The 23,305-nt window shown below is 48.9% G+C and overlaps 1 protein-coding gene across 2 annotated transcripts in view; it reads left to right on the plus strand.

Moving 5' to 3' along the window:
* LOC137420554 (GDNF family receptor alpha-4) overlaps positions 1-23,305 on the plus strand; it is an 80,204-nt gene that overhangs the window by 10,953 nt on the left and 45,946 nt on the right. The window contains exon 4 of one of the 2 annotated variants that reach the window (XM_068105703.2): positions 17,076-17,412. In XM_068105703.2, coding sequence (XP_067961804.2) covers positions 17,076-17,412 — 337 coding nt within the window. Of the gene's footprint in view, positions 1-17,072; positions 17,413-23,305 lie in introns of both variants that reach the window. The other variant, XM_068105702.2, reaches the window with a different exon arrangement.

Raw genomic sequence — 23,305 nt, forward strand, 5'->3', positions numbered from 1 at the left:
CCCTTCCTAGCTTTGGGCAAGACCACTTTTCCTTTCCTAACTGTGGGTAAGACCTCCCTACACTTACCCCATGGTCCCCACCCCACACACAGGGTAAGACATTCCCCAATTTCCTTCTTAGTTGCGGCTAAGACCCTTCTTTCCTTCCTAGCTGTGGGTAAGATTGCCCGACACTTAAAACCTCCTCCCTTCATAGTTGTAGGTATGGTCCCTGTATGTGTAAGACCCCACCCCTTCACCTTGTAGCTGATGGGAAGACCCCTCTTCCCTACTTAGCTGCAGTGAAGCCCCTCTGCTCTGAAACTCCCCCATTCCTTTCCTTTCTCGCTGCAGGTAAGAACCCCTCCTCCATGTACTTGCAAGCTTTGAGTAAGACCCCGCTCCTTTCCCAGCTGCGGGTAAGACCTCCCTGTGCTTAAGACCCTGCCTCCCTTCCTAACTGCGTAAGAACCCATTTCCTTTCCTACCTGTGGGTATAACACACCGATAACACACCTTCTCTTTCTCACTGTAGGTAAACCCCACCACCCTACCCATTTTCCTCATTGCAGCTAAACTCCAACCCCTCTTTTTATTGTGGGTAAGACCTTCCCCCTTCCTCACTGTAAATAAGATCTTCCCCCTTCCTCACTGTAAATAAGATCTTCCCCCATCCTCACTGTAAATAAGACCTTCCCTCTTCCTCACTGTAAATAAGACCTTCCCCCTTCCTCACTGTAAATAAGACCTTCCTCTTCCTCACTGTAAATAAGATCTTCACCCTTCCTCGCTGTAAATAAGATCTTCCCCTTCCTCACTGTAAATAAGACCTTCCCTCTTCCTCACTGTAAATAAGACCTTCCCCCTTCCTCAATGAAAATAAGATCTTCCCCTTCCTCACTGTAAATGAGACCTTCCCCCTTCCTCACTGTAAATAAGACCTTCCCCCTTCCTCACTGTAAATAAGACCTTCCCCTTCCTCACTGTAAATAAGACCTTCCCCCTTCCTCACTGTAAATAAGACCTTCCCCTTCCTCACTGTAAATAAGACCTTCCCCCTTCCTCACTGGAAATAAGATCTTTCCTTTCCTCACTGTAAATAAGACCTTCCCCCTTCCTCACTGTAAATGAGACCTTCCCCCTTCCTCACTGTAAATAAGACCTTCCCCCTTCCTCACTGTAAATAAGACCTTCCCCTTCCTCACTGTAAATAAGACCTTCCCCCTTCCTCACTGTAAATAAGATCTTCCCCATCCTCACTGTAAATGAAGGGAAACACCAACAACAGAGAGAGGAGGGAAACACCAACAACAGAGAGAGGAGGGAAACACCAACAGCAGAGAGAGGAGGGAAACACCAACAGCAGAGAGAGGAGGGAAACACCAACAGCAGAGAGAGGAGGGAAACACCAACAACAGAGAGAGGAGGGAAACACCAACAGCAGAGAGAGGGGAAACACCAACAGCAGAGAGAGGGGAAACACCAACAGCAGAGAGAGGGGAAACACCAACAGCAGAGAGAGGGGAAACACCAACAGCAGAGAGAGGAGGGAAACACCAACAGCAGAGAGAGGGGAAACACCAACAGCAGAGAGAGGGGAAACACCAACAGCAGAGAGAGGGGAAACACCAACAGCAGAGAGAGGAGGGAAACACCAACAGCAGAGAGAGGGGAAACACCAACAGCAGAGAGAGGAGGGAAACAGCAACAGCAGAGAGAGGGGAAACACCAACAGCAGAGAGAGGGGAAACACCAACAGCAGAGAGAGGAGGGAAACACCAACAGCAGAGAGGAGGGAAACACCAACAGCAGAGAGGAGGGAAACACCAACAGCAGAGAGAGGAGGGAAACACCAACAGCAGAGAGAGGGGAAACACCAACAGCAGAGAGAGGAGGGAAACACCAACAGCAGAGAGAAGGGAAACACCAACAGCAGAGAGAGGAGGAAACACCAACAGCAGAGAGAGGAGGGAAACACCAACAGCAGAGAGAGGGGGGAAACACCATCAGCAGAGAGAAGGGAAACACCAACAGCAGAAAGGAGGGAAACAACAACAGCAGAGAGGAGGGAAGCACCAACAGCAGAGAGAAGGGAAACACCAACAGCAGAGAGAAGGGAAACAACAACAGCAGAGAGGAGGGAAACACCAACAGCAGAGAGGAGGGAAACACCAACAGCAGAGAGAAGGGAAACAACAACAGCAGAGAGAAGGGAAACACGAACAGCAGAGAGGAGGGAAACACCAACAGCAGAGAGGAGGGAAGCACCAACAGCAGAGAGAAGGGAAACACCAACAGCAGAGAGAAGGAAAACACCAACAGCAGAGAGGAGGGAAACACCAACAGCAGAGAGAAGGGAAACACCAACAGCAGAGAGAAGGGAAACACCAACAGCAGAGAGGAGGGAAGCACCAACAGCAGAGAGAAGGGAAACACCAACAGCAGAGAGAAGGAAAACACCAACAGCAGAGAGGGAAACACCAACAGCAGAGAGGAGGGAAGCACCAACAGCAGAGAGGAGGGAAGCACCAACAGCAGAGAGGAGGGAAACACCAACAGCAGAGAGGAGGGAAACACCAACAGCAGAGAGGAGGGAAGCACCAACAGCAGAGAGGAGGGAAACACCAACAGCAGAGAGAAGGGAAACACCAACAGCAGAGAGGAGGGAAACACCAACAGCAGAGAGAAGGGAAACACCAACAGCAGAGAGGAAGGAAGCACCAACAGCAGAGAGGAGGGAAGCACCAACAGCAGAGAGGAGGGAAGCACCAACAGCAGAGAGGAGGGAAGCACCAACAGCAGAGAGGAGGGAAGCACCAACAGCAGAGAGGAGGGAAGCACCAACAGCAGAGAGGAGGGAAGCACCAACAGCAGAGAGGAGGGAAGCACCAACAGCAGAGAGGAGGGAAGCACCAACAGCAGAGAGGAGGGAAGCACCAACAGCAGAGAGAAGGGAAACACCAACAGCAGAGAGAAGGGAAACACCAACAGCAGAGAGGAGGGAAGCACCAACAGCAGAGAGGAGGGAAGCACCAACAGCAGAGAGGAGGGAAGCACCAACAGCAGAGAGGAGGGAAGCACCAACAGCAGAGAGAAGGGAAACACCAACAGCAGAGAGGAGGGAAGCACCAACAGCAGAGAGGAGGGAAACACCAACAGCAGAGAGAAGGGAAACACCAACAGCAGAGAGGAGGGAAGCACCAACAGCAGAGAGGAGGGAAACACCAACAGCAGAGAGGAGGGAAACACCAACAGCAGAGAGAAGGGAAACACCAACAGCAGAGAGAAGGGAAACACCAACAGCAGAGAGAGGGGAAACACCAACAGCAGAGAGAAGGGAAACACCAACAGCAGAGAGAAGGGAAACACCAACAGCAGAGAGAAGGGAAACACCAACAGCAGAGAGAAGGGAAACACCAACAGCAGAGAGAGGGGGAAATACCAACAGCAGATAGAAGGGAAACACCAACAGCAGAGAGAAGGGAAACACCAACAGCAGAGAGAAGGGAAACACCAACAGCAGAGAGAAGGGAAACACCAACAGCAGAGAGGAGGGAAGCACCAACAGCAGAGAGAGAGGGGGGAACACCAACAGCAGAGAGAGGGGGAAATACCAACAGCAGAGAGGAGGGAAACACCAACAGCAGACAGGAGGGAAGCACCAACAGCAGATAGAGGACGGAAAACACCATCAGCAGAGAGAGGGGGAAACACCAACAGCAGAGAGAGGGGGGAACACCAACAGCAGAGAGAGGGGGAAATACCAACAGCAGATAGAGGACGGAAAACATCAACAGCAGAGAGATGGGGAAATACCAACAGCAGAGAGAGGAGGAAACACCAACAGCAGAGAGAGGGGGAAATACCAACAGCAGAGAGAGGGGGAAAACACCAACAGCAGAGAGATGGGGAAACACCAACAGCAGAGAGAGGGGGAAATACCAACAGCAGAGAGAGGGGGAAACACCAACAGCAGAGAGAGGGGGGAACACCAACAGCAGAGAGAGGGGGAAATACCAACAGCAGATAGAGGACGGAAAACATCAACAGCAGAGAGATGGGGAAATACCAACAGCAGAGAGAGGGGGAAAACACCAACAGCAGAGAGAGGATGGAAAACATCAACAGCAGAGAGATGGGGAAACACCAACAGCAGAGAGAGGGGGAAAACACCAACAGCAGAGAGAGGACGGAAAACATCAACAGCAGAGAGATGGGGAAATACCAACAGCAGAGAGAGGAGGGCACACCAACAGTAGAGAGAGGGGGCAACACCAACAGTAGAGAGAGGGGGAAACACCAACAGGAGAGAGAGGAGGGAAACACAAACAGCAGAGAGAGGAGGGAAACACCAACAGCAGAGAGAGGGGAAACACCAACAGCAGAGAGGAGGGAAACACCAACAGCAGAGAGGAGGGAAGCACCAACAGCAGAGAGAAGGGAAACACCAACAGCAGAGAGAAGGAAAACACCAACAGCAGAGAGGAGGGAAACACCAACAGCAGAGAGAAGGGAAACACCAACAGCAGAGAGGAGGGAAGCACCAACAGCAGAGAGGAGGGAAGCACCAACAGCAGAGAGGAGGGAAACACCAACAGCAGAGAGGAGGGAAGCACCAACAGCAGAGAGAAGGGAAACACCAACAGCAGAGAGGAGGGAAGCACCAACAGCAGAGAGGAGGGAAGCACCAACAGCAGAGAGGAGGGAAGCACCAACAGCAGAGAGAAGGGAAACACCAACAGCAGAGAGAAGGGAAGCACCAACAGCAGAGAGGAGGGAAGCACCAACAGCAGAGAGGAGGGAAGCACGAACAGCAGAGAGAAGGGAAACACCAACAGCAGAGAGGAGGGAAGCACCAACAGCAGAGAGGAGGGATACACCAACAGCAGAGAGAAGGGAAACACCAACAGCAGAGAGGAGGGAAACACCAACAGCAGAGAGGAGGGAAACACAAACAGCAGAGAGAAGGGAAACACCAACAGCAGAGAGGAGGGAAGCCCCAACAGCAGAGAGAAGGGAAGCACCAACAGCAGAGAGGAGGGAAACACCAACAGCAGAGAGAAGGGAAACACCAACAGCAGAGAGAAGGGAAACACCAACAGCAGAGGGAAGGGAAACACCAACAGCAGAGAGAAGGGAAACACCAACAGCAGAGAGGAGGGAAGCACCAACAGCAGAGAGAAGGGAAACACCAACAGCAGAGAGAAGGGAAACACCAACAGCAGAGAGGAGGGAAGCACCAACCGCAGAGAGAAGGGAAACACCAACAGCAGAGAGAAGGAAACACCAACAGCAGAGAGGAGGGAAGCACCAACAGCAGAGAGAAGGGAAACACCAACAGCAGAGAGAAGGGAAACACCAACAGCAGAGAGGAGGGAAGCACCAACAGCAGAGAGGAGGGAAACACCAACAGCAGAGAGAAGGGAAACACCAACAGCAGAGAGAAGGGAAACACCAACAGCAGAGAGAGGGGAAACACCAACAGCAGAGAGAAGGGAAACACCAACAGCAGAGAGAAGGGAAACACCAACAGCAGAGAGAAGGGAAACACCAACAGCAGAGAGAAGGGAAACACCAACAGCAGAGAGAGGGGGAAATACCAACAGCAGATAGAAGGGAAACACCAACAGCAGAGAGAAGGGAAACACCAACAGCAGAGAGAAGGGAAACACCAACAGCAGAGAGAAGGGAAACACCAACAGCAGAGAGGAGGGAAGCACCAACAGCAGAGAGAGAGGGGGGAACACCAACAGCAGAGAGAGGGGGAAATACCAACAGCAGAGAGGAGGGAAACACCAACAGCAGACAGGAGGGAAGCACCAACAGCAGATAGAGGACGGAAAACACCATCAGCAGAGAGAGGGGGAAACACCAACAGCAGAGAGAGGGGGGAACACCAACAGCAGAGAGAGGGGGAAATACCAACAGCAGATAGAGGACGGAAAACATCAACAGCAGAGAGATGGGGAAATACCAACAGCAGAGAGAGGAGGAAACACCAACAGCAGAGAGAGGGGGAAATACCAACAGCAGAGAGAGGGGGAAAACACCAACAGCAGAGAGATGGGGAAACACCAACAGCAGAGAGAGGGGGAAATACCAACAGCAGAGAGAGGGGGAAACACCAACAGCAGAGAGAGGGGGGAACACCAACAGCAGAGAGAGGGGGAAATACCAACAGCAGATAGAGGACGGAAAACATCAACAGCAGAGAGATGGGGAAATACCAACAGCAGAGAGAGGGGGAAAACACCAACAGCAGAGAGAGGATGGAAAACATCAACAGCAGAGAGATGGGGAAACACCAACAGCAGAGAGAGGGGGAAAACACCAACAGCAGAGAGAGGACGGAAAACATCAACAGCAGAGAGATGGGGAAATACCAACAGCAGAGAGAGGAGGGCACACCAACAGTAGAGAGAGGGGGCAACACCAACAGTAGAGAGAGGGGGAAACACCAACAGGAGAGAGAGGAGGGAAACACAAACAGCAGAGAGAGGAGGGAAACACCAACAGCAGAGAGAGGGGAAACACCAACAGCAGAGAGGAGGGAAACACCAACAGCAGAGAGGAGGGAAGCACCAACAGCAGAGAGAAGGGAAACACCAACAGCAGAGAGAAGGAAAACACCAACAGCAGAGAGGAGGGAAACACCAACAGCAGAGAGAAGGGAAACACCAACAGCAGAGAGGAGGGAAGCACCAACAGCAGAGAGGAGGGAAGCACCAACAGCAGAGAGGAGGGAAACACCAACAGCAGAGAGGAGGGAAGCACCAACAGCAGAGAGAAGGGAAACACCAACAGCAGAGAGGAGGGAAGCACCAACAGCAGAGAGGAGGGAAGCACCAACAGCAGAGAGGAGGGAAGCACCAACAGCAGAGAGAAGGGAAACACCAACAGCAGAGAGAAGGGAAGCACCAACAGCAGAGAGGAGGGAAGCACCAACAGCAGAGAGGAGGGAAGCACGAACAGCAGAGAGAAGGGAAACACCAACAGCAGAGAGGAGGGAAGCACCAACAGCAGAGAGGAGGGATACACCAACAGCAGAGAGAAGGGAAACACCAACAGCAGAGAGGAGGGAAACACCAACAGCAGAGAGGAGGGAAACACAAACAGCAGAGAGAAGGGAAACACCAACAGCAGAGAGGAGGGAAGCCCCAACAGCAGAGAGAAGGGAAGCACCAACAGCAGAGAGGAGGGAAACACCAACAGCAGAGAGAAGGGAAACACCAACAGCAGAGAGAAGGGAAACACCAACAGCAGAGGGAAGGGAAACACCAACAGCAGAGAGAAGGGAAACACCAACAGCAGAGAGGAGGGAAGCACCAACAGCAGAGAGAAGGGAAACACCAACAGCAGAGAGAAGGGAAACACCAACAGCAGAGAGGAGGGAAGCACCAACCGCAGAGAGAAGGGAAACACCAACAGCAGAGAGAAGGAAACACCAACAGCAGAGAGGAGGGAAGCACCAACAGCAGAGAGAAGGGAAACACCAACAGCAGAGAGAAGGGAAACACCAACAGCAGAGAGGAGGGAAGCACCAACCGCAGAGAGAAGGGAAACACCAACCGCAGAGAGAAGGGAAACACCAACAGCAGAGAGAAGGGAAACACCAACAGCAGAGAGAAGGGAAACACCAACAGCAGAGAGAAGGGAAACACCAACAGCAGAGAGGAGGGAAGCACCAACAGCAGAGAGAGGGGGGGAACACCAACAGCAGAGAGAGGGGGAAATACCAACAGCAGAGAGGAGTGAAACACCAACAGCAGAGAGGAGGGAAGCACCAACAGCAGATAGAGGACGGAAAACACCATCAGCAGAGAGAGGGGGAAACACCAACAGCAGAGAGAGGGGGGAACACCAACAGCAGAGAGAGGGGGAAACACCAACAGCAGAGAGAGGGGGGAACACCAACAGCAGAGAGAGGGGGAAATACCAACAGCAGATAGAGGATGGAAAACATCAACAGCAGAGAGATGGGGAAATACCAACAGCAGAGAGAGGAGGAAACACCAACAGCAGAGAGAGGGGGAAATACCAACAGCAGAGAGAGGGGGAAAACACCAAAAGCAGAGGGAGGGGGAAATACCAACAGCAGAGAGAGGGGGAAACACCAACAGCAGAGAGAGGGGGGAACACCAACAGCAGAGAGAGGGGGAAATACCAACAGCAGATAGAGGACGGAAAACATCAACAGCAGAGAGATGGGGAAATACCAACAGCAGAGAGAGGGGGAAAACACCAACAGCAGAGAGAGGACGGAAAACATCAACAGCAGAGAGATGGGGAAACACCAACAGCAGAGAGAGGGGGAAAACACCAACAGCAGAGAGAGGACGGAAAACATCAACAGCAGAGAGATGGGGAAATACCAACAGCAGAGAGAGGAGGAAACACCAACAGCAGAGAGAGGAGGGCACACCAACAGTAGAGAGAGGGGGCAACACCAACAGTAGAGAGAGGGGGAAACACAAACAGTAGAGAGAGGGGAAACACCAACAGGAGAGAGAGGAGGGAAAAACAAACAGCAGAGAGAGGAGGGAAACACCAACAGCAGAGAGAGGGGAAACACCAACAGCAGAGAGGAGGGAAACACCAACAGCAGAGAGGAGGGAAGCACCAACAGCAGAGAGAAGGGAAACACCGACAGCAGAGAGAAGGAAAACACCAACAGCAGAGAGGAGGGAAACACCAACAGCAGAGAGAGGGGGAAACACCAACAGGAGAGAGAGGAGGGAAACACCAACAATAGAGAGAGGGGAAACACCAACAGTAGAGAGAGGGGTAAACACCAACAGGAGAGAGAGGAGGGAAACACCAACAGGAGAGAGAGGAGGGAAACACAAACAGCAGAGAGAGGAGGGAACACCAACAGCAGAGAGAGGGGGAAACACCAACAGGAGAGAGAGGAGGGAACACCAACAGTAGAGAGAGGGGGAAACACCAACAGGAGAGAGAGGAGGGAAACACCAACAGGAGAGAGAGGGGGGAAACACCAACAGTAGAGAGAGGAGGGAAACACCAACAGGAGAGAGAGGGGTAAACACCAACAGGAGAGAGAGGGGGAAACACCAACAGCAGAGAGAGGAGGGAAACACCAACAGCAGAGCCAAAGGCCAAGACAGGGGGAGGTGGAAGAATGGGGGTGGGGGAGGAGGAGAGGATGCATGGGGTGGACAAGATGGATAAAGAAATAATTTCTCAGGAGGGGAAACTGGAATTTGGAAGGATGAGGGTTTGGGGTGAGGTGGGATGAAGGGGGGGGGGGGGGGGGGTTAACGTGGGTCGGAAACATCATGGTTTTGAATTAGGGACAATTTGAGATGGTGGTAAACATCTGTCTTGAAGACCTGGAGGGGTGAGTGAGATGGAAGAGGATGTGGAAGTTGGTTCCACAGGTGGGAAAAAAGGAGAAACAAAATGAGTGGAGGTGAGCAGTGATCCTGGATTTGTGTAGCTTCACTAGAATGGGGTTGATGGTGGACCATGTGAGCCCTGTAGAAATCCGGACAAAGCACACACCTTGAGCGCATTGATCATTCCTTCAATGGACACTCAGTGAATGACGCCTCACCATGTACATAGTGAATGTAACTATCGTCACACGGCACACCTCGCAGATGAAGGTCGATGTACATCGACGTTTATTTATCGATGTACATCGACCTTCATGTGGTTCATGTTTTCATCGGATCAGGATTTCCAAGCGATTAGTCGTGATCTCCTCCAGGCAGAATTTAAAACTCATCGCTGGAATCAACTGGACCCAACTTTCCCAGAATGTCGGCCTGAACATCCGTCTCTCGATTAATTTACCGACTTTATAGATTTATTGGAACAATCACCCCCGGGGATTTTTCCTTGTAAAACCGAGTGATCCATTGTCAGAAGATCCCTTTTGCACAAGTGGACTCCATGGGCGAGATGGTAACAAAGCCAAGAAACTGAAATATGGCCAAGAACATTAGAGTTAAGATGCTAATCAGTGGGGAAAGGTAACTTGGAGGTCGAGACGAGTCAAAGTTTGAAACTTTTTGAACAAAGAGAAGGCAGTATATCAGAAGGAGCATTGGTGGGAATTATAAGGATGTGTCTGCAATGAAGCATTGTGGAGTGTGGAGGTTCTGTTCAGGTTTGGGGATGTATATCTCCTGCTGGCGTTAATGATTTGGTGAGAATTGAAAGAAGAATGAATGCAAGTGCCAGCAGGTTCTACTCCACCATGGTATACCGTCCGGAAGGAGGCCAATTGGCAACAACTTTTTTTTCATCACGACAATGACCCAAACACACTACAAATGTTGCTAAACATATTTACTTCCAAAGGAAAGGAAATCCAGGAACTCCACAACTATTGAAATGGTCAGCCTCAAAGTCTTGACCTTAACATCATAGAAACTGTTTGGGATTATTTGGACAGGAAGAAAAAAACAAAAAAAACAACCAAAATGGAAAGATGAATTCTGGGAAGCATCGCAGTATATATGGAGCAACCTTCCAATGGAATTTCTCCAGAAATTGTATGAAAGCATTCCAAAACGGACATCTGCTGTTGTGTAAGAAAAAGGTGCTCAAACCAATTATTGAAATTTCTTGCATTAATATTGTAAAATACAATTCATTTTTGTTTCTCAAAACATGAGCAATATAACACCGTTTATTGATCAAAATATGCCAATATGACAATAAAGATGTCTATTTTCAAGATGGCCAAAGACTTTTGCACAGTCTTTGTCTTTTGCATACAGGATGGTCCAAAATGTGCAACTTTTCAAACAGCTGTCATCATTTTACAAACGTGTCACTCTTTGTCATTTTCAGGTCATTTAAAGAACACTTTTCAAAGACTTTTTCCCATAGAAGGTTCAACATTTTCAAACTCTGTGCCCCAGTGATGCTCATTTTAGAGACTTGTGTTGTGACGAAGTCATATGTTTCTGCATAAAGGTAGTTTTATAGGGTCTATCCAAATGCAAGTATTCCAGAATACAAAACCATCAAATGTATTTCTCAATCAGTCAATCCAAAATTATTTTATTTGTTCCAATGTATCGTGGCAATAAGCCAAATTGCACGTGGTTTACATAAAATGAGCAGAGTATAAAATGGTACAAAATCAGAAATTTGCATACAAAGTGTAAAAAGTAAAACGCTGAGAAAATTGCATCTTGTTATCAATATAATTAATCAAATTAAAATATAAGAACAAAAAAGAGCAATCAGAGATTGTGAACACCCGCCAGGACGTGTTTTTAGTGATTTTAAAGACTTTTGTGTAAAAGCAAACATGGCGGCCGACCCACGTAACTGATGACATCATATTATTATGTGTCTCCACCAATTGATCCAACGATGACGCTCAATAAATATCATCTTGATCGGATGAAGTTTTGTACTTGTCAAATTATGACGTCATAATGGAGGAATCTATGACATCATCATTAACATATGTTATTCTCCATGCAGAGTTCTTTACAATGAACCATGTCTCAATTTTTTATATGCAACTTTTTCAGAGTTAGAGGTGCAAAATTTTTCGGTTTTTCCAAGATGGCGCCCATACCACGTGACCTCTGGCTGGCATCATAATTATCATTAAAAAAAATCATACAGGTGGAGTTGCACCTATGGTGAAAATTTCCTGTCAATCGGACCAACGGTTGCAGAGAAAATCATATTCATTCTGTGTGGACAAACAGACAAACAGACAAACAGACGAACAAGAAGACGTCATGCGGAGCACGATACTTGCAAAATTCGCCCCCCACCCCTAAGGAAAAAAAATTCCATTGATACAGCAAATTGTCCAATCCATCAAGATTAAAATTGACAATCTTGATCAAAGCTCAGGTCAATAGGAAGAAAAGTGAGGATTTTTGAGATGAAAAATGATGATTTTGGACGGTTTACCTTTGACCTTTTGACCTCAAAAAAGTTAGTTTCCCTATTTAGTGACTCAATGTGCAAATGCTGTTCAATTTTCAAGTCAATCGGATGAAAATTGAGGATTTTTGAAACTTGGCCTATGTTGACCTTTTGGCCTATGTTGACCTCAAAATACTTGGTGGTTGAATTCAGTGACCAGATATGCAAGTCCTCTTCAAATTTCAAGTCAATCAGATGAAAATTGAGGATTAAATTTTTTTGGCCTATATTGACCTTTTGGCCTATGTTGACCTCAAAATACTTGGTGGTTGAATTCAGTGACCAGATATGCAAGTCCTCTTCAAATTTCAAGTTAATTGGATGAAAATTGAGGATTTTTATAAATGTGGCCTACGTTGACCTTTTGGCCTATGTTGATCTCAAAATACTTGGTGGTTGAATTCAGTGACCAGATATGCAAGTCTTCTTCAAATTTCAAGTCAATTAGATGAAAATTGAGGATTTAAAAAATTTGGCCTATATTGACCTTTTGGCCTATGTTGACCTCAAAATACTTGGTGGTTGAATTCAGTGACCAGATATGCAAGTCCTCTTCAAATTTCAAGTCAATTGGATGAAAATTGAGGATTTTATAAATGTGGCCTACGTTGACCTTTTGGCCGATGTTGACCTCAAATATACTTGGTCGTTGAATACATTGACCAGATATGCAAGTCCTCTTCAAATTTCAAGTCAATTGGATGAAAATTTAAGATTTTAGAAATTTGGCCTTTGTTGATGTTTTGGCATATGTTGACCTCAAATATACTTGGTGGTAGAATTCAGTGACCAGACTCTTCAGATCCTCTTCAAATTTCAAGTCAATCGGATGAAAATCGAGGATTTTAGAAATTTGGCCTATGTTGATCTTTTGGCCTATGTTGACCTCAAAAATAATTAGTGGTTGAATTCAGTGACCTGATATGTAAACCGTCTTCAAAGTTTAAGTTAAAAGGATGAAAATTGACAATTTTAGAAATTTGGCCTATGTTGACCTTTTGGCCGATGTTGACCTCAAAAATTGTTGGTGGTTGCTGAGTAAGGTGATATGAAAATCCTTTTCAAATTTCAAGTCAATCGGATGAAAATTGAGGATTTTAGAAATTTGAAAAAATTGATTGACTTTTGGCCTATGTTGACCTTTTGGCCTATGCTGATGTCAAAAATAGTTGGTGGTTGAATTCAGTTCACCGATATGTAAATCCTATTCAAATTTCAAGGCAATCGGATGAAAATTGAGGATTTTAGAAATTTGAAAAAAGTGGTTGACCTTTGTCCAATGTTGACCTTTTGACCTTTTGACCCCAAAAACATATAGGATTTTGTCGGACCACGAACCCTACCATTTGGTAGCGTTTCGTGAAGATCGGTTTAAAATTGAGTCCTGTTGACACACACACACACACACACACACACACACACACACACACACACACACACACACACACACACACACACACACACACACACAAACCGGAGTGAGCAACATACTTGCAAAAAAATTTTTTTTTGCCAAGTAACAAACAGACAAACACATAAACAAACAGACAGACAGACAGAACCACAAACGCAACCGACCAATATACTTGAAAAACCTTCGATTTTGCAAATAACAATCGGACTAAAATGCAATACTCTCTCCTCAGGCGAGGGTAACAAGTTCAAAGCAGATGAGGGTGAGGCCATCGCCCCAGCCGAAACCTGTGCATGTTATCCACCCCTCCTCGTCTCACTACCACACTCCTCGACTTTCTTGCTTTAAATCCCATTCTTGCCCACCGCATCAACCTTTCCAGTCGTCCCAGTACTTCTACTGCTGCATCAGCGGACTGTTGAACAACTGTCAGGTCATCCATGAAAGCAAACATTGCTGGCAACCTCTGACCAGGGGCTAGCTCCACTTCTTTCCCATGTCCACTCACCGCACGTATCAACAACTCCATAACCAGCACAAACAAAATCGGGGAGATGGTACATCCCATCGGGATCCCCACTTCCAACTTCTGCCACTCTGTTACATAGGACTGTGTCGCAAACCGCATCCAAAACTGATCATAATATGCCATCAAAAAATCCCCAAATCTCCGTGGCACCCAAAAGAAATCCATGGCATACCTGATCAAGGCATGCGGCACTGACCCATATGCATTCTCCAAATCCAGCCATACCACCGCCACATCCTTCCTTTGCCTCGTTGCCTCCTGTAACACTTGCCAGACCATTGCCGAGTGTTCAATGCATCCTGGTGATCCTGGTATTCCTTCCTTCTGCACAGAACCATCCACAAAACCATTCCGTCTGATGAAGCCTGAGAGCCGTGCCGCAAAGACTCATCAATATCTTCCCATCTACATCGAGCAATGATATTGGTCTAAACTGCTCCAGTGTCACAGCCTCCTCCTGCTTTGGAATATAAACTCCTTCCGCCCTTGTCCATTGACTGGGCACCACTCCTTGCCTCCATACCACCTTCAGAGCCTTCCACAGATACTGCCTGATGCCTTCACAACTCTTAAACACCTTGTATGGCACTCCACTTGGTCCTGCAGCCGATGCCGCCGGTGCCTTCCTCAAAACTGCCTCAATCTCAGACATCTTTGGCTCTGACAAATCAAATGGAACACCTGGCTCTGTCGGTCTCACCAATCCTTCGATGTCCTCCCACCACTTCGTTCCTCCTTGTGTCTGCATACGTGACACGCAGGTGACCTTCCAACTCTTCCTTTGGTACCTTCAGTACACCAAATCGAGACGGCTCCAACAGATCCTTCACAAACTGAAAAGGCTTCTCAAAGAACCTCTTTCTCTTCCTCTGCCTCTCCTTTCTTCACCTCTTCATCCTTCCGACTCTCTTCAACTTCACCAACCTCATCCTCACCTGCTTCGTCAACACCTCAAGCCCATTCCTCTCCCCTTCCACTGCCCTCTTCCATCTTACATTCAAACTCCTCAACTCCATTCTCAACTCATGGATCTCCCTCTGCCTCCTGCTCAAACATGCCTCCTTCTCACCCCTCTCTACACACTCTTTCACTCCAAACGTGACACATGCATACTCAAACACAATCTCATTCATCTTTCTCAATCTATCTTCCACCCTTCCTATATATATATATATATATATATATATATATATATATATATATATATATATATATATATATATATATATATACAGTCATGTGAAAAAGTAAGTACACCCCATGTAAAGTTTTGACTTTTTCAACATATTTCAACATACAGCTATTTGATCTTCATTTCAACAATATTGATAGATAAAGGTGATATAATATAACAAATATCATGAAACATTTACATTTTGTAGTCCATTGTATAATTTAAATAAACATAAATGCAAATTTCGCATGTGCAAAAAGTAAGTACACCCCGACATTTATCACTACTTCAAATACCTAAAATTAGAATCAGGTGCACCAGCTCAGGTGCAAATGATTAGAACATCGTTAGAGAGGATCTTGGAGGAACCTGTCTTATTTAAACCTCAGACATTTAGTTTGGTTTGCTCTTTGTTGTTGAAGTGTGCGCCGTCACCATGCCCAGATCAAAAGAGCTCTCTGAGGCCTTCAGAAAGAAGGTTATAGATGCCTTCGAGTCTGGGAAGGGATTTAAAAAGATCTCCACACAATTTGAAATCAATCATTCGACTGTCCGGAAAATCATCTACAAGTGGAGAAGATTCCAAACAACTGTCAACTTGTTCAGGCCAGGCCGCCCCAGCAAGTTCAGCCCGAGAGCAGACCGCAGGATGCTGAAAGAAGTCTCTAAGAACCCCAGAATGTCATCACGGGACCTACAGGTAGCTCTTGCCACTGTTAATGTCAAAGTGCACGAGTCTACCATTAGAAAGAGGCTGCACACATTTGATCTACATGGGAGGTGTGCCAGGAGGAAACCTTTGCTCTCCAGAAAGAACATCAGGGCAAGACTAAAGTTTGTCAATGAACAGCTAGGCAAAGACCAGCACTTCTGGAACAATGTGCTCTGGATAGATGAGTCAAAGGTAGAGCTATTTGGCCACAGTACCAGAAGACATGTTTGGTGAAAACCAAAGACAGCATTTGACCACAAGAACCTGATACCAACTGTAAAGCATGGTGGTGGAAATATTATGGTTTGGGGCAGCTTTGCTGCATCAGGGCCTGGGCAGCTCACCACCATATAATCCACTATGAATTCTTCATTGTACCAGTGAGTGCTTGAGGATAATGTGAGGCCATCTGGCGGAGTGTTGAAGCTCAACCGAAGGTGGACCTTGCAACATGACAATGACCCTAAACATACCAGTAAATCCACCAAGGAATGGCTGAAAAGAAAGAAATGGAGGGTTCTGGAATGGCCAAGTCAAAGCCCGGATCTAAATCCCATTGAGATGTTGTGGGGGGATTTGAAACGAGCTGTGCATGCAAGAAACCCCTCAAACATCGCACAGCTGAAAGAATTCTGCATGGAGGAGTGGGCAAAAATTTCTCCCTGTCGATGTCAGAGACTGGTGGACAGTTATAAGAAACGCCGACTTGAGGTTGTTTCTGCCAAAGGGGGCAATACCACCTATTAGAGCCAAGGGTGTACTTAGTTTTTCCACATGCGAAATTTGCATTTATGTTTATTTAAATTATACAATGGACTACAAAATGTAAATGTTTCATGATATTTGTTATATTATATCACCTTTATCTATCAATATTGTTGAAATGAAGATCAAATAGCTGTATGTTGAAATATATTGAAAAAGTCAAAACTTTACATGGGGTGTACTTACTTTTTCGCGTGCCTGTATATGGGAGCGTACGCTGGATCGTCACGTCGCTGGCTCCTTGGACGACTCCTCAGCACCATCCGGATACTCACCACTGTGTGTGTTGTGGAATGAGGTGTTCTTTCGGCGGCCGGACTGCAAATCCGGCCACCGACTCCAAGATGCACCATTCATTCATTAAATATTAACTTTGTCACAATTACTATTATTATTTTGTACAAGTTACCGCCAATGATTGCAATGGTTTGTTAACATGTGTGCACTCTTCCATGCATAACGATTTTAATGCCACGTCCACCTATACCCTATGCGTGTAGACTTGTGCTCGTCTCGAGTCGTTGGTGTCATCACGAACATGGTACCGTTTGTCTCTAACCCTCTACCCCATCAGCAGGTCGCCCTGCTAACCCTACGTCTGGCAATGCATGCATGGCAGCCGCCATGGCATGTAACATGGAGGAGGCGTGCACCAAGTACAAGACGGAGTATGTGCAGGCGTGCGCGCCTCGTGGGGACTCCTGCAACCGGCGCAGGTGTCACTCGGCTCTGAGACGCTTCTTTGATCGGGTCCCGGCCAACTCGAGTCATGGGATGCTGTTTTGTCCATGCCATGAATATGCATGCACTGAGCGGAAGCGCAAGACCATCGTCCCATCATGCTCCTACGCAGACCGGGAAAAGATCAACTGCCTGAGTCTACATCGTTCTTGTAAGAGCAACTTTGTGTGCAGGTGAGGAGCTGCACACGTTCTCGAGTATAATCTTTCCCTCTCTCCATTACTGCTCCCACCAGGACACCTGAAATTGCAGGTTCTCATGATCACCTCCCCTCTTCATCTCAAACAGTTCCCTCAACAATAACGGAGGTTACACAAACTCACACACCAATTTCCTTCTCCCACAAGCCCTCATGATCTTCCCTCCTCTCAATTTTTGACCTCAAGATGCTCTTCCTCCTCCCCAGGATGCTCGAGCTCTGCCCCCCTTTCTCTGCTTCCTTCTCAATAACCCACGACTTTTTCTCCCCAGGATGCTCGAGCTCTGCCCCCCTTTCTCTGCTGCCTTCTCAACAACCCACGACTTTTTTCTCCCCAGGATACTCGAGCTCTGCCCCCCTTTCTCTGCTTCCTTCTCAATAACCCACGATTTTTCTCCCCAGGATGCTCGAGCTCTGCCCCCACTTTCTCTGCTTCCTTCTCCATAACCCACGACTTTTTCTCCCCAGCATGCTCAAGCTCTGCCCCCCTTTCTCTGCTTCCTTCTCCATAACCCACGACTTTTTCTCCCCAGCATGCTCAAGCTCTGCCCCCCTTTCTCTGCTTCCTTCTCCATAACCCATGACGTTTTCTCCCCAGGATGCTCGAGCTCTGCCCCCCTTTCTCTGCCTCCTTCTCAATAACCCACGACTTTTTCTCCCCAGGATGCTCGAGCTTTGCCCCCCTTTCTCTGCTGCCTTCAACATAACCCACCACTTTTTCTCCCCAGGATGCTCGAGCTCTGCTCCCCTTTCTCTGCTGCCTTCTCAATAGCCCACGACTTTTTCTCCCCAGTATACTCGAGCTCTGCCCCCCTTTCTCTGCTGCCTTCTCAATAACCCACGATTTTTCTCCCCAGGATGCTCGAGCTCTGCCCCCCTTTCTCTGCTGCCTTCTCAACAACCCACGACTTTTTTCACCCCAGGATACTCGAGCTCTGCCCCCCTTTCTCTGCTTCCTTCTCAATAACCCACGATTTTTCTCCCCAGTATGCTCGAGCTCTGCCCCCCTTTCTCTGCTTCCTTCTCCATAACCCACGACTTTTTCTCCCCAGCATGCTCAAGCTCTGCCCCCCTCTCTCTGCTTCCTTCTCCATAACCCACGACTTTTTCTCCCCAGCATGCTCAAGCTCTGCCCCCCTTTCTCTGCTTCCTTCTCCATAACCCATGACGTTTTCTCCCCAGGATGCTCGAGCTCTGCCCCCCTTTCTCTGCTTCCTTCTCAATAACCAACGACTGTTTCTCCCCAGGATACTCGAGCTCTGCCCCCCTTTCTCTGCTTCCTTCTCAATAACCCATGACTTTTTCTCCCCAGTATGCTTGAGCTTTGCCCCCCTTTCTCTGCTTCCTTCTCAATAACCCATGACTTTTTCTCCCCAGTATGCTTGAGCTTTGCCCCCCTTTCTCTGCTGCCTTCTCATAAACCCACGATTTTTCTCCCCAGGATGCTCGAGCTCTGCCCCCCTTTCTCTGCTTCCTTCTCCATAACCCACGACTTTTTCTCCCCAGCATGCTCAAGCTCTGCCCCCCTTTCCCAGCTTCCTTCTCCATAACCCACGACTTTTTCTCCCCAGGATGCTCAAGCTCTGCCCCCCTTTCTCTGCTTCCTTCTCCATAACACACGACTTTTTCTCCCCAGGATGCTCGAGCTCTGCCCCCCTTTCTCTGCTGCCTTCTACATAACCCACCACTTTTCTCCCCAGGATGCTCGAGCTCTGCCCCCCTTTCTCTGCTTCCTTCTCAATAACCCATGACTTTTTCTCCCCAGGATGCTCGAGCTCTGCCCCCTTTCTCTGCTGCCTTCTCAATAACCCACGACTTTTTCTCCCCAGGATGCTCGAGCTCTGCCCCCCTTTCTCTGCTTCCTTCTCAATAACCCACGACTTTTTCTCCCCAGGATGCTCGAGCTCTGCCCCCCTTTCTCTGCCTCCTTCTCAATAACCCACGACTTTTTCTCCCCAGGATGCTCGAGCTTTGCCCCCCTTTCTCTGCTGCCTTCTACATAACCCACGACTTTTTCTCCCCAGGATGCTCGAGCTCTGCCCCCCTTTCTCTGCTGCCTTCTCAATAGCCCACGACTTTTTCTCCCCAGTATGCTCGAGCTCTGCCCCCCTTTCTCTGCTGCCTTCTCAATAACCCACGATTTTTCTCCCCAGGATGCTCGAGCTCTGCTCCCCTTTCTCTGCTGCCTTCTCAACAACCCACGACTTTTTTCTCCCCAGGATACTCGAGCTCTGCCCCCCTTTCTCTGCTTCCTTCTCAATAACCCACGATTTTTCTCCCCAGGATGCTCGAGCTCTGCCCCCCTTTCTCTGCTTCCTTCTCCATAACCCACGACTTTTTCTCCCCAGCATGCTCAAGCTCTGCCCCCCTTTCTCTGCTTCCTTCTCCATAACCCACGACTTTTTCTCCCCAGCATGCTCAAGCTCTGCCCCCCTTTCTCTGCTTCCTTCTCCATAACCCATCACGTTTTCTCCCCAGGATGCTCGAGCTCTGCCCCCCTTTCTCTGCTTCCTTCTCAATAACCAACGACTGTTTCTCCCCAGGATACTTGAGCTCTGCCCCCCTTTCTCTGCTTCCTTCTCAATAACCCATGACTTTTTCTCCCCAGTATGCTTGAGCTTTGCCCCCCTTTCTCTGCTGTCTTCTCAATAACCCACGATTTTTCTCCCCAGGATGCTCGAGCTCTGCCCCCCTTTCTCTGCTTCCTTCTCCATAACCCACGACTTTTTCTCCCCAGCATGCTCAAGCTCTGCCCCCCTTTCTCTGCTTCCTTCTCCATAACCCACGACTTTTTCTCCCCAGAATGCTCAAGCTCTGCCCCCCTTTCTCTGCTTCCTTCTCCATAACCCACGACTTTTTCTCCCCAGGATGCTCGAGCTCTGCCCCCCCTTTCTCTGCTTCCTTCTCAATAACCAACGACTGTTTCTCCCCAGGATACTCGAGCTCTGCCCCCCTTTCTCTGCTTCCTTCTCAATAACCCATGACTTTTTCTCCCCAGGATGCTCGAGCTCTGCCCCCCTTTCTCTGCTGCCTTCTCAATAACCCACGACTTTTTCTCCCCAGGATACTCGAGCTCTGCCCCCCTTTCTCTGCTTCCTTCTCCATAACCCATGACTTTTTCTCCCCAGGATGCTCGAGCTCTGCCCCCCTTTCTCTGCTGCCTTCTCAATAACCCACGACTTTTTCTCCCCAGGATGCTTGAGCTCTGCCCCTCTTTCTCTGCTGCCTTCTCCATAATCCACGACTTTTTCTCCCCAGTATGCTCGAGCTCTGACCCCTTTCTCTGCTGCCTTCTCAATAACCCACGACTTTTTCTCCCCAGGATACTCGAGCTGTGCCCCCCTTTCTCTGCTTCCTTCTCCATAAGCCATGACTTTTTCTCCCCAGGATGCTCGAGCTCTGCCCCCCTTTCTCTGCTGCCTTCTCAATAACCCATGACTTTTTCTCCCCAGGATGCTCGAGCTCTGCCCCCCCTTCTCTGCTGCCTTCTCAATAACCCACGATTTTTCTCCCCAGGATGCTCGAGCTCTGCCCCCCTTTCTCTGCTGCCTTCTCCATAACCCACGACTTTTTCTCCCCAGTATGCTTGAGCTTTGCCCCCCTTTCTCTGCTGCCTTCTCCATAACCCACGACTTTTTCACCCCAGTATGCTCAAGCTCTGCCCCCCTTTCTCTGCTGCCTTCTCCATAACCCACGACTTTTTCTCCCCAGGATGCTCGAGCTTTGCCCCCCTTTCTCTGCTTCCTTCTCAATAACCCACGATTTTTCTCTCCATGATGCTCGAGCTCTGCCCCCCTTTCTCTGCTGCCTTCTCCATAACCCACGACTTTTTCTCCCCAGGATGCTCGAGCTCTGCCCCCCTTTCTCTGCTGCCTTCTCAATAACCCACGACTTTTTCTCCCCAGGATGCTCGAGCTCTGCCCCCCCCCCTTCTCTGCTGCCTTCTCAATAACCCACGATTTTTCTCCCCAGGATGCTCGAGCTCTGCCCCCCTTTCTCTGCTGCCTTCTCAATAACCCACGATTTTTCTCCCCAGGATGCTCGAGCTCTGCCCCCCTTTCTCTGCTGCCTTCTCAATAACCCACGACTTTTTCTCCCCAGGATGCTCGAGCTCTGCCCCCCCCCCCCTTCTCTGCTGCCTTCTCAATAACCCACGATTTTTCTCCCCAGGATGCTCGAGCTCTGCCACCATTTCTCTGCTGCCTTCTCCATAACCCACGACTTTTTCTCCCCAGTATGCTTGAGCTTTGCCCCCCTTTCTCTGCTGCCTTCTCCATAACCCACGACTTTTTCACCCCAGTATGCTCAAGCTCTGCCCCCCTTTCTCTGCTGCCTTCTCAATAACCCACCACTTTTTCTCCTCCCGCCCCTTATATTTCATGGTATCCAGAGGCTCTTCCAGGCTGCCCTCGGTAACCAAAGAAGCCTGGCGGTGTTCTTGATGTTAAACATTTGGGAATGCGATATTCCCGATAGCTTTCTCAATGACAATGATGCCACTCTGATGGAAACTGATATGAACGATCGAGTCTACTCGTAATCGGATATTTCCACTTCACCTGTTATCGGTCCACATGGCAGGACTTCATTTTACCACTTGCTGTCCATGCACATGACTAACTTGTGATCGCATCAGTGAGTACTTAAATTAATTTTACAATAAAACCTTCATTATGCCTTTTTTTTCCTCCTTGGAATGAACAAAATGAAGGAATAATGTTGATGCGAATGAGTGATTTCGACATTTCCACCTGACGGTTAGGCCCATGCGGAAGAGTCCACACGGGTTTGGTGCACGTGGGATAGATCCACCCAGAAGGGTCCAAACAGGTTAGGTGCACACAGGTTAGGTCCATGTGGAAGGGTCCACATGGGTTAGGTCCACGCTTAAGGGTACACACGGGTTAGGTCCATGTGGAAGGGTCCACATGGGTTAGGTCCATGCTTAAGGGTATACACAGGTTAGGTCCATGTGGAAGGGTCCACATGGGTTAGGTCCTTGCGGAAGGGTCCACATGGGTTAGGTCCTTGCGGAAGGGGCCACATGGGTTAGGTCCATGCGGAAGGGTCCACACGGGTTATGTCCATGCGGAAGGGTCTACATGGGGTAGGTCCATCCGGAAGGGCCCACATGGGTTCGGTCCATGCGGAAGGGTCCACACGGGTTAGGTCCATGCGGAAGGGGCCACACAGGTTTGGTCCATGTGGAAGGGTCCACACGGGTTAGGTCCATGCGGGAGCGTCCACACAGGTTAGGTCCATGCGGAAGGGTCCACACGGGTTATGTCCATGCGGAAGGGTCCACACGGGTTATGTCCATGCGGAAGGGTCCACACGGGTTATGTCCATGCAGAAGAGTCTACACGGGGTAGGTCCATCCGGAAGGGTCCACATGGGTTAGGTCCTTGCGGAAGGGGCCACATGGGTTAGGTCCATGCGGAAGGGTCCACACTGCTTAGGTCCATGCGGAAGGGTCCACACGGGTTATGTCCATGCGGAAGGGTCTACATGGGGTAGGCCCATCCGGAAGGGTCTACATGGGGTAGGCCCATCCGGAAGGGTCCACATGGGTTCGGTCCATGCGGAAGGGTCCACATGGGTTAGGTCCATGCGGAAGGGGCCACACAGGTTTGGTCCATGTGGAAGGGTCCACACGGGTTAGGTCCATGCGGAAGGGTCCACACAGGTTAGGTCCATGTGGAAGGTGCCACACAGGTTAGGTCCATGCAGAAGGGTCCACATGGGTTAGGTCCATGCGGAAGGGTCCACACAGGTTAGGTCCATGCGGAAGGGGCCACACAAGTTAGGTCCATGCGGAAGGGTCCACACAGGTTAGGTCCATGTGGAAGGTGCCACACAGGTTAGGT

The sequence above is a fragment of the Myxine glutinosa genome, chromosome 2, assembly GCF_964187855.1.
Source record: "Myxine glutinosa chromosome 2, kmMyxGlut1.1, whole genome shotgun sequence".
NCBI lineage: Eukaryota > Metazoa > Chordata > Myxini > Myxiniformes > Myxinidae > Myxine > Myxine glutinosa.